Source organism: Aquila chrysaetos, chromosome 3, assembly GCF_900496995.4.
Source record: "Aquila chrysaetos chrysaetos chromosome 3, bAquChr1.4, whole genome shotgun sequence".
In the NCBI taxonomy this organism is placed as follows: domain Eukaryota; kingdom Metazoa; phylum Chordata; class Aves; order Accipitriformes; family Accipitridae; genus Aquila; species Aquila chrysaetos.
In genome coordinates, this window is record NC_044006.1 from 40,767,678 (window position 1) to 40,781,273 (window position 13,596).

General features: G+C 42.9%; 1 protein-coding gene across 2 annotated transcripts in view; it reads right to left on the minus strand.

Annotated features, from left to right (window-relative positions):
- Positions 1-13,596, minus strand: part of CREB5 (cAMP responsive element binding protein 5) — a 240,021-nt gene that overhangs the window by 64,652 nt on the left and 161,773 nt on the right. For both annotated transcript variants that reach the window (XM_030010334.2, XM_030010335.2), the window contains 2 exons: positions 4,127-4,253; positions 1,848-1,958 (listed from right to left, as the gene is read on the minus strand). In XM_030010334.2, the coding sequence (XP_029866194.1) occupies positions 1,848-1,958; positions 4,127-4,253 (238 nt within the window). The remainder of the gene's footprint in view (positions 1-1,847; positions 1,959-4,126; positions 4,254-13,596) is intronic.

A 13,596-nucleotide genomic window follows, 5' to 3' on the forward strand; every position in this document is an offset into this window, starting at 1 on the left:
TGCCTCTTACTCTTAAGAGTTAATGTGTGTAGATTTTTTTTTTCCACCTCTGGAAGAGTGGCAGAAAGACCCTGAGAAGCAAAGGCGCTGCTTGTTCGCTATACTGTGTTTTGGAAGCGATAGCAATTTTGGTCTGAAAGAACTGTGCCTTCATACATTAGATTTAGGGACAAAACCTGCTTAATTAAAAAGTAATTTGTATTAATGTACAGTTTCAGCTATTAAAGTACAGAATTCTCACCACATGCACCAATAATTTAATCTTGTTCTTAAGTAGCCTCGCACTTCCAGTAAAAAAAAGGCAGGGGTGCAGGGGGAGAGCAAACTACAGAACCTTTAGTCCCCAAAACAGATGCCAGTTTTAGATTTATTCAGCCAAGAAGTATTTAGCTTGGCTCAGCTATGCTTGTGTTGAAAAAACACTTGTCTATTCCAAAAAGTTTTTAACAAGCTCTGCTGCAGATGCTGTTGCCATTTGGCATGTCACCGTCACTGTGTGGTACAGCAGAGAGAGAACTCTTGACCACAGGTTTTCCTTGGCTGGGGGAGCCAGCGTTTTTGGCTATTGCTCTTCTTCTGGCCAACTGGCTGCGTGTTTACGGAGTGTGGTTTTAGACGGGGTGTTAACAGAGGTTGGGTTAACAGCCTAACCCAGACCAACAGTGAGGTGAAGGCATGACCTATCCAATCTAAGAAAACAGAGATAGAATAAGCTCGTATATGTTGTTGCTCTTACCCCAGAGTCTCTTGCATGCACCATACCTATAGACAAGAAGATATTTTTCTTTGCCTCAGGATAGATGACAACAACTTTAAAAGCTGTACCAGTCATGCAAAGTAGAAATATATAAAAACATGTGGTTGCTTAATCTTTGTCGGCTTGATTTCATTCTCTCACTTACGACAATTTTACTTTGGCGAAATGCCACTGAAGGAAGTTCAATGAAGTTACTCCTGTTTTCCACTATGATGAGATATCTTGAGAGGATAAAAACCCTACAGAGTTAAACTGCAAACTTCTGTCCTCGTATTTCCACTAGCCAGCAAATGGCAGCTCTGAAACTGAAAAAGCCTAAGTGTTTCTACATTGATCAACTCGGGTTCCAGGGATATTAGTGCCAAATACCTCCATGAGAGTGCATAGAAAGCTGGAGAAAACTCACAAATGCCCACTTGAAGTATAGTTTACCTACCCTAATCCTATACCAGTGCATATGCCTGAGAAGCCTTGACCTTGTAAGACATACAACAACTTTAAAAAACACTATGACATTTGACTTGTATAAAAAAATTATTTTCATCCAAATTCTGACTCTTCTATTTGACAGCAACACCTTTGTTGCACCCAAGCAATAGAAAACATCCCATTTTTATAAACATTGTTTGGTCTGCTTTTCTAACACTGCCATTACCCTGATACACCATGCACCTATCCGGAAAAAACAAAGACTATGTACACTCCCTCCACATCAGACACTTTTTACTTCACTCTTTATTAACTGACAATTTTCTTTAAGCCAAGATGTGGAGCAGACACCATCAGAGAACCAGCCAGACCATTTGCTTAAATTCTACTAATCTGCAACAAAAATCCTATTTAACACAGTATGGATCAGATAGCCCACCCTTCACTTCAGTTCCCTCTCACCAAGAGTTCACCTAGGACTAGGAACATCTTGAAAGTTCATAGACACAAAGGCAATTTACTGCAGCGTATTAAAAAAGTGTACAACATATGACTAAGAATGAAGTAAGCAGTGTCTGGCTACATCCCCCACTGTCTGGCTAACCAGTACGCAAGAGCAATACAAGAAAAAAAAAAAAATTTTTTAATTTTCTCTTTTTACCATTTTGGCTTCTGAATGCATTGGGGGGACTTGAGGTGAAGCACACGGATTATTGAGGTTCGGCCCCTGCATCCCCATGATGTTGGAGTTCATTGACATTTGTCGCTCCATCTTTTAAAAGAAAAAGGAAAAAAAAAAGGTTTGAAAACGTCTGGAGACATTTGCAAGAATTTATGCTCGGTTTCTATTTAAATGGACTCAGCTTTATTTCTTCATGTCATGACTGGAAAAATAACAATCTGTGTCGTGAATTGCATGTGCGTATGCATGCAGGCGTGTGTTTCATCAGAATCGGCCCTGAAAATTCACAGCCAATTACAAAGAAAAGGGTTCTTTACTAAACAAATGTAGCAGCCACCCAGGTTTGAGCTTTTTTGTAATGATTTTCTCCCTTTCAATATAACAACACTTGGAGTTAAGTGGTTTTAAAAGCATCACTGTATAAAGTTGTGGCTTTCCCTGTCAGTGCAGCCCAACTTAGCTTGTTAAAAACATAAATAAAAATCCACAATCTCGAGTATATGGAAAACGAGTTGGCTCTTTTTCCTTCACTCGGACTGCTCAGCTGAAAAGAGTTTTCCATATGTCTTGTAAGGGAAGCTTTCATGTACTGCTGAGATAGCAAAAAAGAAAGCAGAACTCCTCCTGGCTATTGAGAGCCCTTTCTGCAAGCGAATCTCACTAGGCTGGGAGGGAAGGATACGATTTTCAAACAAAACCTAAGGGCAGTAAAGCCTGGATAAAATAATTTCCTGGAGTGTCTTCCTCGAAAAGAGGCAAGCCCTGTTACACTGCTAGTGATTGGTAGGGGGGATAAGTAGGGTTATGGTGCTGCTTTCAATCAGAGCTGAGCACCCTGCCTCGCTTTGGGCCAGTCCCCTGAATCTTTGGCTGATAGAGGAAAGAAGCTTTTGGATCCTCCTGAGCATTTCCAAGCAGGGGAGCTATTTTTTGTGCCCTGTGGTGAGGTATTGACTCCCACCCTCCATGATCCCAGCAAGAATGGGTGCTGGGCCTGGGGGAGAGGACAGTATCCCACTGCCCGCTGGCAGGGAGAAGCTGCCTCCGCCAGGGTCCCTCCCCCTCCCCATGGGGCAGGAGCGGCTCCCGCTGCCGTCTCCTCTGCAGCCCTTTTGGGAAGGCTGTGGTGCAGGAGCTGTAGCTGGGGCAGCCAGCGCTAATAGGGTCTGTCTCGCCTCCATGCTCACGTCTCCGGGCTTCTCAGCCAGAGCACACCTGCTTGTCTGCAAGGAGAGCTGCCCAAAGGGCTACCCGGCAGCAACCCGAAGGCCCTGAGCTTACACCGAAGCGGGATGTTTGCTCCATTTCGGGTTCCTTGGAATCATGCCAGAAAAAAACTGCCCACAGTGACGTGTCTTTTTTTGGGGTTTTTTTTTGGTTGTTTTTTTTTTTTTTGAAGTTACTGGTCAATATTCCAGGAGAGCCTTATTGACAAGTTACTAATTAATAACTTATTAATGACTGCTCAGATAGCAGCCAAACCTGAATCTTTGTAGCCCTGTGGAATGCCCCCCTTGCTCCAGCAAAGCCAGAACAAGCAGTGCTTTCCTCCCTCCCATGGTCGATTGCTCTCAGGCTGTCTTCTAAACTGAACATCCTGGAATGAAACATAAACTTCTCCTCTCCCAGTCCCCTCTTCCCCGTGCCATCCTTACTCATCTCCACCCCTAATCTGCCCAAATGTCTTATATTGAAAGGGTTGTTAAAATAATTTAAGAATTTGAAGCTACAACTGCAAAGCACCCCTGTCTCCCAGAAGATGGGAAATGTTCCCATCTCTGCAGAAATGAGTGGAAGATAAGCAGTGATCATGACCAAATTCTAATTAAGTGCAAGTTACCAGGCTGGAAAAGTAAGTCGCATTTCTTTATTGTTAGCTGGTTATCTCCCACAAACAAGAGGATTACTTAGAGTTCACTGGCATAACTTATGTACATGGCTTTTCCAGTTTTGTCTGTCTTCAGAAAAATCTTTTTGCTCCAGCAGACATACTGATCTCACCTACATGACCAAGTGTGAGAACCAGAAATTGTAGTCTCATGTAAACTGTGTCTAATCACTCTCACGCTAATTAACATGCCATTAACTGCACCAGCAATACTCTTGTGTAAGATGAAGCAATGAAAAGGGTCCGGCTTCCTTAACTCATTACACTTTGATTTTTCAGAAAATCCAGCAGACTGTCACCTCTGCATAGGCTGAATCAAGCAAAAAACCAACCTTCCTCCCCACCAAAAAACCCAAACCAAAAAACTTACAGGCATGAGCACAGCAGAAGATCCAGGCATGGTAGGGTTGGGCAGGGTGCCAGGCATAGAGGCAGGCATAGGCTGTCTTTGTCGGTTGTGTAGGTGCAGTAGCGAAGACAGAGAACCTGGGACAGGCCTAGGAGAAAAGAAAAGAAAGCTGTCACGGGCTATGGAGACCAAAACAAGCCTTACCATGCCAGCCATTGCTAGGCACAGGCAACTCTAGACAAGCAGGCGCAGATAAGCCAATCCCACTTTTGTCCTCTCCTGCATAAATCAGTAGAACAGAAAGTTTTCAAGAAACAGATGAATCATCTTCCCTCTAATGTTTATCGGTTAAAGCACCAGTACAGTTCACTGACAGAACATGAATGTAAATGTAACAGCCACTCTCAGGGTATGCACCTCTGCATCTTACAGTGGCCAGCAAAAGATTTCTACAGACAAAGCAGGAAAATTTCCTGGCATGCTACACCAGTGCATTGCTGTAAATTCAGCCCTTGGGAACAGAAATATCTGGCTGATAGCTTTGCAGACTATGACAGAAAATTAAACACTCTTAAATTAATTCTGAAATTTTACCACCTGTAAATAAACTACCCTAAAATGAGTATTTCATCTCTTGATATTCTCTCCTGTGAAACTCTACCAAGTCGTTGTTCCAAAGCAAGGTTCCTGATTTTACCAGTTAGCATGTCACCAGGGCACAGAAAATGGAAAAAAGGAAAGAAAATTAGCAAAATTACATTCAGATTAAGTAGCTTGTAAAGGCAAAAAGTACGGACTATAAAAAAGCAGAGTGAGTTATTTTGGCAAAAGGAGTTCAAAAGATTTAGAAGGATTTTTCTAAGTACAGCACAGGGAAAAGAGTGTATGTGAGAAAGCAGGCCCACTCAGAAAGAAGAAGAATCATAAAATTAATGGATTAAACAAAGCTGGGACAACTCTTTGAAAATAGCTTTTAAGAATGTGGTCTTGGGAATTAGTTAAATTAATCAGCTTCTTTCTTTTTTTTTTTTTAGTTTTGAAGTTATGAGTGGTATTTAGTTATGAAGGTATGAGTTGTTGAAGTTTTTGGTAAATATAACTGGTTACCTTTTCAAAAAGCATGAAAATAAGAAAGCTTTCACATACAGTGCCTCAACAAACATTGCTAGTACAAGCTACTACATTATATTCTCACAGAGTAGGATGCTCTGCAGTGTCATAGGCGGTTTACACTGTTTATTAGGCAGGAGAGAGAATACGCCTAGAGGTGAGAAGGACTGGAGAGAAGGGGGCATAGTCCGGGAGCTTGAAAAGCCTTTGCAGGGGGGAGCATGGAAAGAGTCTAAAGACATTTGGAGCCTCTAAACATCAGCGCTGATTTTCAGCCTTGGCAGAAGCATCCTTTGCTTCAGTGACAAATCCACAACTAACCATGAAACCCTCAAATTCGAGCTGGGCTGGTCAGGGAAGCAGAGTCATAACCTCAGAGCTGCAAGGGGGAAGACAGTCACTTCTCCCACTTGGTCTGAACCGTGTCACACCAAATGATGGGGCTTTACTTCTTGCCCCTCCAACTGTAAGTGATACTGGCAATCATGAATACATACACGCCTCCTCTAACTTTAGCTGTCACTTCCATTTATCTAACAACAAGCAAAGAGGCCAAAGGCTGTGAGCAATGGGATTCACAGACCACCCATATGGAGGACACCACATCCAGGCTCCCAAAGCAGAGGTGCCTGTCTCATGGCAACACCAGCTTCTTCTGACCTACAAGTCTCATCCTCTTCTGCCCAGAGCTCAAACCACCTAATCCCCTCTTCCCTAAAACTCCCCAGTATTTCCCATCCTTGGACTTTCAGTCCTTCAACCCTCCTCTCTTCAAGCCCATTCCTCCCAGAAACATTTCTGTCCCAACAAATGCCACCTCAAAGTCCTTGCCCTGCCCAGACAGCCCTGCTCTTCCCACCCCTCTGCCCTCAGCTGCCCTCTTTAGCAGCTGCACATGACTGAACCCATCCTTTTGTCTTGGTTCTCCATGGAGAGAAAAAGCCTGTGTTTTGAAGGATGTTTTAAAAATTCTCCCAGACACATACAGTACTTATTCAGAAGGGGAAAAAAACAACCCAAAACAACAACAAATGTATCTCAGATACAGACAAGAAGTTCTTCCTACACTTCCCCGGTTATCTGCTGATGGAGGAATATGATGTACTTCACATCTTCATACCCCCCAAAGAAACTCAAGACAGTGTCTCCCAAATACGTGGTGTAACCCTGTGAGAGGGTGCAAGAAGCGCTGTGAGGGACCACAAATCAATCAGCTTCTGGGATAGGGCACTCCATGGTCAGCTCAGCACAAGGCTAAGCCTAGGGAGCTGTAGAGGTGGTGTAAATGGAAAGGATGTAGTGCAGGAAAAATTAGCTCAGAAAATAATGTACACAGCCCCTGACCCATCCTACTCTCCACTTAAAACACAGCTGCTCCGTGTACTCATTCGCACAAGAGGACTGACGAATCATTAGGACAGGGTCAAAACAGCACGAAAAGCAGATTCAGTGATCCTTTGAAAAGAAGAAAGCGAGGAGTTACCAGGCTGAATGTGAGGAGGAGAACGATCTCAGTTTGGTTTCCAGAGGCTGTGGTGACCCCCACAAGCAGAGTCCACTTCCCACCGGCCCATCCTCACCTCAACTACCACCTGAGCAGCAGGCAACAAGCTCAAACAGGTCTTCTCTATCTCGTATTTTAAAGTCTGTGTGACAGCTGCCAGACAGAAGGGCTGAGACCCCCATGCTGGGGGGGCTGAGGAGCAGAACAGAGCGTGCTGCAGCCCCTGCCAGGGATGCACCCGGGGTTTCCTCCAGGAAAACGGGCAGGGAGGAGCGGGCAGGAAAGGAGCAAGCGCTGGTGCGCTCTCACGCCTGTCCTGGGACGAGACTGAGGTGTGCACCCACCTGCCCGCCGGACCTCTGCAGCCCTCTGGGTCCACTGGCTTAGACGCAGCCTATGGGAACTAACAGGAGCAATGCATTCAATAGAAATATCACTTGAGTCTTCAGTGGGACCAAAGTAAAACAAGTTCCATGACAACAGCCCCTCCCCTTTATTCATTCTGAGACTGTCCCACATACAGACCCTTTGTACAATTCACCAGTTTCATAATAAGCTTAGGTGTTAGGCTGTTTGACAGAAACTTATTTTGGCCTGACCTATGCAATTTGTGCAAGTGATTCTCAAGGGACTGCACAGTTTCAGTTTTGCTTATATGTTCCAGAGCCAAAAAAATTTCCAAAATTGCTTTAATGAGTTTGGGAATATGGGACTTGGGCAAAAGGGAATCATTGGTATTTATTAAAATGGCAAAGAAGCTTCCTTGCTGTCCCCAGTTTCACCTTTAATGCTGCTTCGCTTTGGGGGTCTGCATACGCTTTACACTTAGCTAGAGGAAAAAAAATCCTCAGTACTTCAGGTATTTTTTCTTGCTACACTCCTGCTAGTCTGTTCCCAAGGGTGTTTTTGCAAAGAGGTGCAGAGCAGTCAGAGAAACCTTGTGCTTCAAGGCTGACCCTCTTTGTTGAAAAGTCTGCACCGCTCCTGCCACCAATAAAAGTGCTACATAATGCACGCCAGATTCCACTCCCCATTGGGGAAGCTGACATTGGCCAGTACTCACAGATACTTCTATTGCTTCCACATTGAATACAGATCATTGATTAGCATGTGCTCATGCGCACTCACTTGCACAGAGTTCAGGGAATGTGTATGGCACAGAACCGTACAGGCTGAGATACTCAATTTGTCTAAGACATTTCTTCTCCTTCCAAGGACAACACAATCTCTTTTGTTGTTGCTTTCTATCCTGCAGCAAAGAAAGCCAGTGAGAGTTTATAATTGTTATTTTTAACGTTGGACACATCAACTCTGCTCCTCTCTTTGTAAATGCTGAGGAGGTGCTGCCTGCAGCCTGTCAGTCAATATTGCTGACGGAGGATTTTAATTCCTTGGCACCTGTGTTGCTAAATAAATAGGGTTGTTGGGCAAACAGCCCACAAATAAAGGACAGATAAGATAGAGGACTGGCAAGTGCTCAACCTCACCGAAAATCTGGCCATCTGTGGGGTTTTTCCCAAATTTAAGAATTTTGTGTTGCAGCAGGAGCCTGCTGTTGGACACGATGGGGTCTCAGTCAGCATTTGTTCACTATCTCTTTGGGCATACGTGGCCTGGATGGATAGCGTTACGGTGGCTTAGTAAAATATCATGTTAGCCAAGCTGCTGTAACTGACCACGTTGGCTCCCCTCCCTCTGCACAGCCATGCTAACACCATGAGTCATCCTTACTAACATTTAAACAGATGGGCGGTACCCCGGTAAGCCATGGTGACTCGATCATGTTCCATCATATGACTCGACCCAACAATTACAGATAACTCCACTAATGTAATCAAATATCTATGATATATACTTCGCTATGTGCCTTCTTGATTAATACCATATTCTGTCTGCTATGACGCAACACCCACCTGACCCAGTTTTCGAGATTGTCTGATGACTAAACACTAGATTTGTCTATTAAAAGACTAGGCTTCCCTTAACTTGTAGTCTTCACAGACAGTTTCTGCAGATGACAATTTGCTGCTGAGGTCTCATAAGCTTAGGTTCATACTGAGCTAGACCATTCAGGGCTATGTGCAGCTGGACTGATGCTATTTAAAGTATCACTGCAGTATGTTTTCTATTCTGGTAAAGCACTCCGGGTCAGTGGGCCTTACCATGACCTCTCTCCTCCTCCTTACTCTCCTGCATGTAGCATTTATGCAAGGTCAGCAAGAACACCTGCACCACAACCCAGTTTGTTCTACTTTAGTTGGCTCTGGTATGGAAAAAATAAAGCCGTAAGTATATGGAGTTGCACTGGAGCAAAGGAACTAATCTCTTGACTTTCTATGGCCTCCAGACCCAGCCAACTCACACAGGAGCAACCCACAGGTGGCTGGTTGTGCTGTGGCAATTCGCCATGTTGGGTCAGCACTGGCTCAGGGATTTCTGCACCACACTCCAGTTACGCAACAGAGACTTGCCCAGACTTTCATCATTTTTATATATATATATGTATGTATATATACAAATGTACATATACTTATTACAACAGTGCCTAGAAGCCTTAGTTTAAAAACTGTGGGTGATGTCCTGCCTCAAAAAGCTTATAGACCAAGGATCAAATGAGGGAGAGCAAGTGGAAGCAATAGAGAGACTTGGGTGAATAAGGCTAATACTGTACGATCAATGTAATGAGGAGCAACCACTGCATACCAGCAGCCTGGATCTTTTCAAGGTATGTCAGTATGTGCACATGGTTTGAGTGGCTTTCAGGCTGAAGCACCCAAGTAGCCTACCATGCTAAGAATCAGCACAGTTGGCTACGGTCTACGCTCTGAATGTCTCATGGACAAGCAGGTATTGCCGCAATTAAACTTTCATTGCTAAAAAGTAAGTTCACTGGAGCATGTGATTCTACAGACCAGCTGCAAAACACTTCCACAGCAGCTACTGAGGGCAGAGTACCTGACCCAAGTGCTGTACTTCACCTTCAATATCTGAAAAATTCAGTCAGAGGGCAAAGACGCGGAGGGGATGTTTTAACCTGAAAAAAGTGTACTGACTGGAGGGGTTCCCTCACTTACTGCTGGTCTGCTGTTGTTTGATCCACAGTGCCATTATTTAAGCCTATCAATCCAACTATAACTTTCCTCATTTGTGGTCCAGTATTTGAGGTGCTCCCTCCCCCAAAAAAGTAGGGCAGTTCTGTCTAGTTTCAATTTATTCGTCATTCAGAGGAGGAAAGAAAAAACAAACACAAAGGAAAGCAACAACAAAGCATCAGACAAGTACTTGGAATACCTCACATAGTTGCAGGGACCTCACCTGACCTGCCATATCCCATGTTTAACAATGTTTTAATCACAGCATCACCAGAGCGCCAAGCTTTCCAAAAAGTGGGTGGTTTGTGTCGCTGGGTTTTTCAGAGAGCCAAACCATATTCAGGGGAAAAGAAAACTGGCACCTAAAATTAATGGCTCCCTGCCAACCTAGTAAAGATCCTTGTTTGTATTTCTCAGACAATCCAGACATCTGCATGATGTGGGTAGATTATTATTATCAGTAGCAGACATTTATACTGTGGTGGTGCCCAAAGGTCCCAGTCGGGACCGGGACCCCATTGAGCCTGGCACTGTACAAACACAGATAAGAGACAATTCTTACACAGTGTGCTTACAATCTAGAGACACAAAACAGATGAAAAGTAAAGGACGGAGATAGAACACACAAGCAAATAAATATGCTAAGAATTGCAGACAGTTTAGTGGCACTCCTCTGGTTTCTTTTTTGTTTCTTTGTATGTTTTTTATTTAACTCGTATGCTCAGAAATGACAGGACCGAGGAAGTTTGCAAGAGGAAGGGAGTAACTAAGATTGAGACACAGGAAGGGCAATACTCTAGAGAGGGAAAATTATGGCTCATAACTTAGAGGATTTGGGGAGCACCCAGACAAAGCTATGCTTTCTGTAGAGATTTTTAAACAGAGTGTGCATATATTTTCATATATGTGTTACCTTAAGGCATTTTCCCAGTGTTGGACGAGAAGAGATTCCAGCCTAGGAAAGAGAAACTAGCTGATGGTAAAGACACTGGCAAAGTGAAAGTGATGCTTGACATTGTAATGAGAAACTGGAGGACTGAGATAAGATAAGGCTAAGCTGCAAAGACTCTTAAACACAAGAAGCTTGATTCAGAAGTGAAGGGAAAGCCCTTGTAAGTGTTTGAGGAGAGCTAGCACAATTAAGATAACAAGCTATACACTGGCACAGAGGTAGAAGAAATTCAGCAAAAAGCATCACAAACAGAGCAAGATGCAGCATACAGATATGAAATTATATGGACAAAGTCAAAAGTAAGCAGATATGTTACTTCTCAATTCATACATCCCTTGATGTCACCTAAGAAGCTGTTCACTGGGAACACAGCAAACTCCATCAGAAATGCATTCTTGCTCACTTGCTTTAATTCACAGGGACAGAACATCTAACTGAAGGGAAAGAATAAGCCAAAAAAAAAAAAAAATCAAAAAAGGACAGGGAATGGATATATGTACAGATATGTACAGTAAAATACTAGAAACGCCTCCAAAATTTGTTAAGAATTCCGTACTTTTCACCCAAGCTTGTAGGAAAAAAGCCCCACAAATCAGCAGCTCCACCGCTGTAATGTATTTAGTGGGCCAAACTCTATTTAAAGATTTAGTCAATGATAAATCTTGCCTTTAGAAACTCCAGTTGTGCTAATGCCACCTATATTTCCTGAACACATGTTTAAGGAACCTCTGCAAATTCAGCATAAGTACAAGGACCAGCAGGTCCTTGGAAGCCTCACAGAACCCATTAACATTTGCCTTTTGGCTCTTACAGGTCTTAGAAACTGCTGGTTTCAATCTTCCCTTCCCTCTAAATATTTCACTGGGTCTTATTGCCTGACCCATTACAAGAAAAATACGAAAAGCTAGAATGGTTTCTCAGACTATAACCTCCTTGGAGATTTTATGTTCTGCACAGTGTTATGCACACAGCTGGAACTCACAAATGATACGTGGAGGATAATGGCATAGTTAAAGCAAAACAAGGAAACACTGCGAAAGGCAGGTTCAAGGGATTATAAAGAACTAGCTCATATAAAAACACATTCTTGTAATAAAATAAAAAAAGTGGGATAAAAACAAAAAACTGCAGCATAAACATGATTTGATCATGAAAGCAAGCAACGATGTCAAACTGATGTTCCACTGTCATCATGGTCTCCCAGCTCAGATAGGAACAAGCTTAACTCTTCAGGAAAACACATGATTTTGCATCACCACAAATACAGGTGTATCAGTTGTCATTGAAGAAAAAATGTAGCAGTAATACACAAACGTACCAAATGGCAGCTGACTTAAAATCAGGAATAATAACAGCAGTAAAGCTTACACAAACGTTTTCTAACATGTCCATTCTTTTTAAGGGTTGGGCTTAAGACTCCAGGCTGGCAAGCAAGTTCAAGATATCTTGAAAATTTAAGGCTCATTGAGGAAAAATGTCAACAGGTTAAACAGCTGGAAAGAAACCTAAGCCCAGCATCCAGACAAAAGTGACAACTGAACATCACGTAACTGTTCTGCCAGGTTTGTGCTACCTAAGGGTGCTGGAGCCTTCATTTGCTCAAGTGACTCCATTTGCAAACATGTTACAGCAGTGCAAATGGCTTTTATTTGACCTTCGCAACTTTGCATCTGAAAAGAATAGGAGGTTGCAAAAAGGATGGAGAAAAAACTCCTTGTACTCTTGAAGGGCCAAGAGGGTATTTGGAGAGTTCTCCATGAGTACTCACTACCAACAGATCCCTATACTGGAAATGTTTAAAACAAATTTCTCAAAATTCTATTTACCCTTATTATTTGGACTAGTGCAATTTAATAGAAATACTAAGATAAAAGAGCTTTGTAAACCCTGCTTTATAGTAAAACTGAAAAAAAGAATCTTTTTGAAGTGATTTATTTTTCCTTTTTTTTTGTTCTTTTTTTTTTTTTTAACTTCCCAAACAAAGCAGAAGTTTGTCTCTGAAAATAAGACGGTGAATTACAGCAAAGTCATGAAAACAAAGAACCAACAGTTTCTCCAGTGCAGGCTTGTTACCATGAGCTAATAATTCCAGACTTTAAGCAAGCTGAGCCTCTTTTTTAATAACTGCATGCCTCTAGGCAAAGTATTTCTACTAAAAATTATTGAGGCATGGAACAAGGCAAGGTGTGTGAGCTAATGTTGGATTGTTCAGTTACTAAACCAACTCCTATAGCAATGAGCCTGCTCTGAACTGACAGCTTATTTCTCTGTATACACTTGTATAAACACACTGCTTAAGGTCGAAATCTGTGTAAACTTTCTTTTCAATTAAAATGTCAAAGATGACAGCACATGTTTTCACTGTCCTCCACAGGATGATGGATGCTGCGGCAGCAGTTTCATGCCCCTGTGTTTCGGAGATGTTTGCCTGCCTGCATGTCTAAGAAAGATGTACTTGCTGATCTTCTCATATGCCTGCAGGCAGAGAGGACTGCTATGGAGACCTTATGCTTCAGATGGCTTAAGATCTCTTGACTTTTTCTTCCTCAGCGTCCCCTCATCTGCCCCCACACCCAGTGTTGTAAAAGTTAGAGCAGGAAGGTTGTGGTGCCCAAGGAGGTTGGAAGAAGGGTCCTGAATTAAAACACCAGTCTGCTACTTAAGTGACAGGCCGTAAATCCCAGGCTGATTTCTATCATGGCTAATTCACTTCAAGCACCTAACATAGGTCCCCACAGAAACACAGTTGCTGTGGTAGTGAACAGAAAGACACAGTGCACCCCAAAAGGAGCTTCCAGCAATTTTTCCAAAAAAAAATGGGATGAATCTGAAT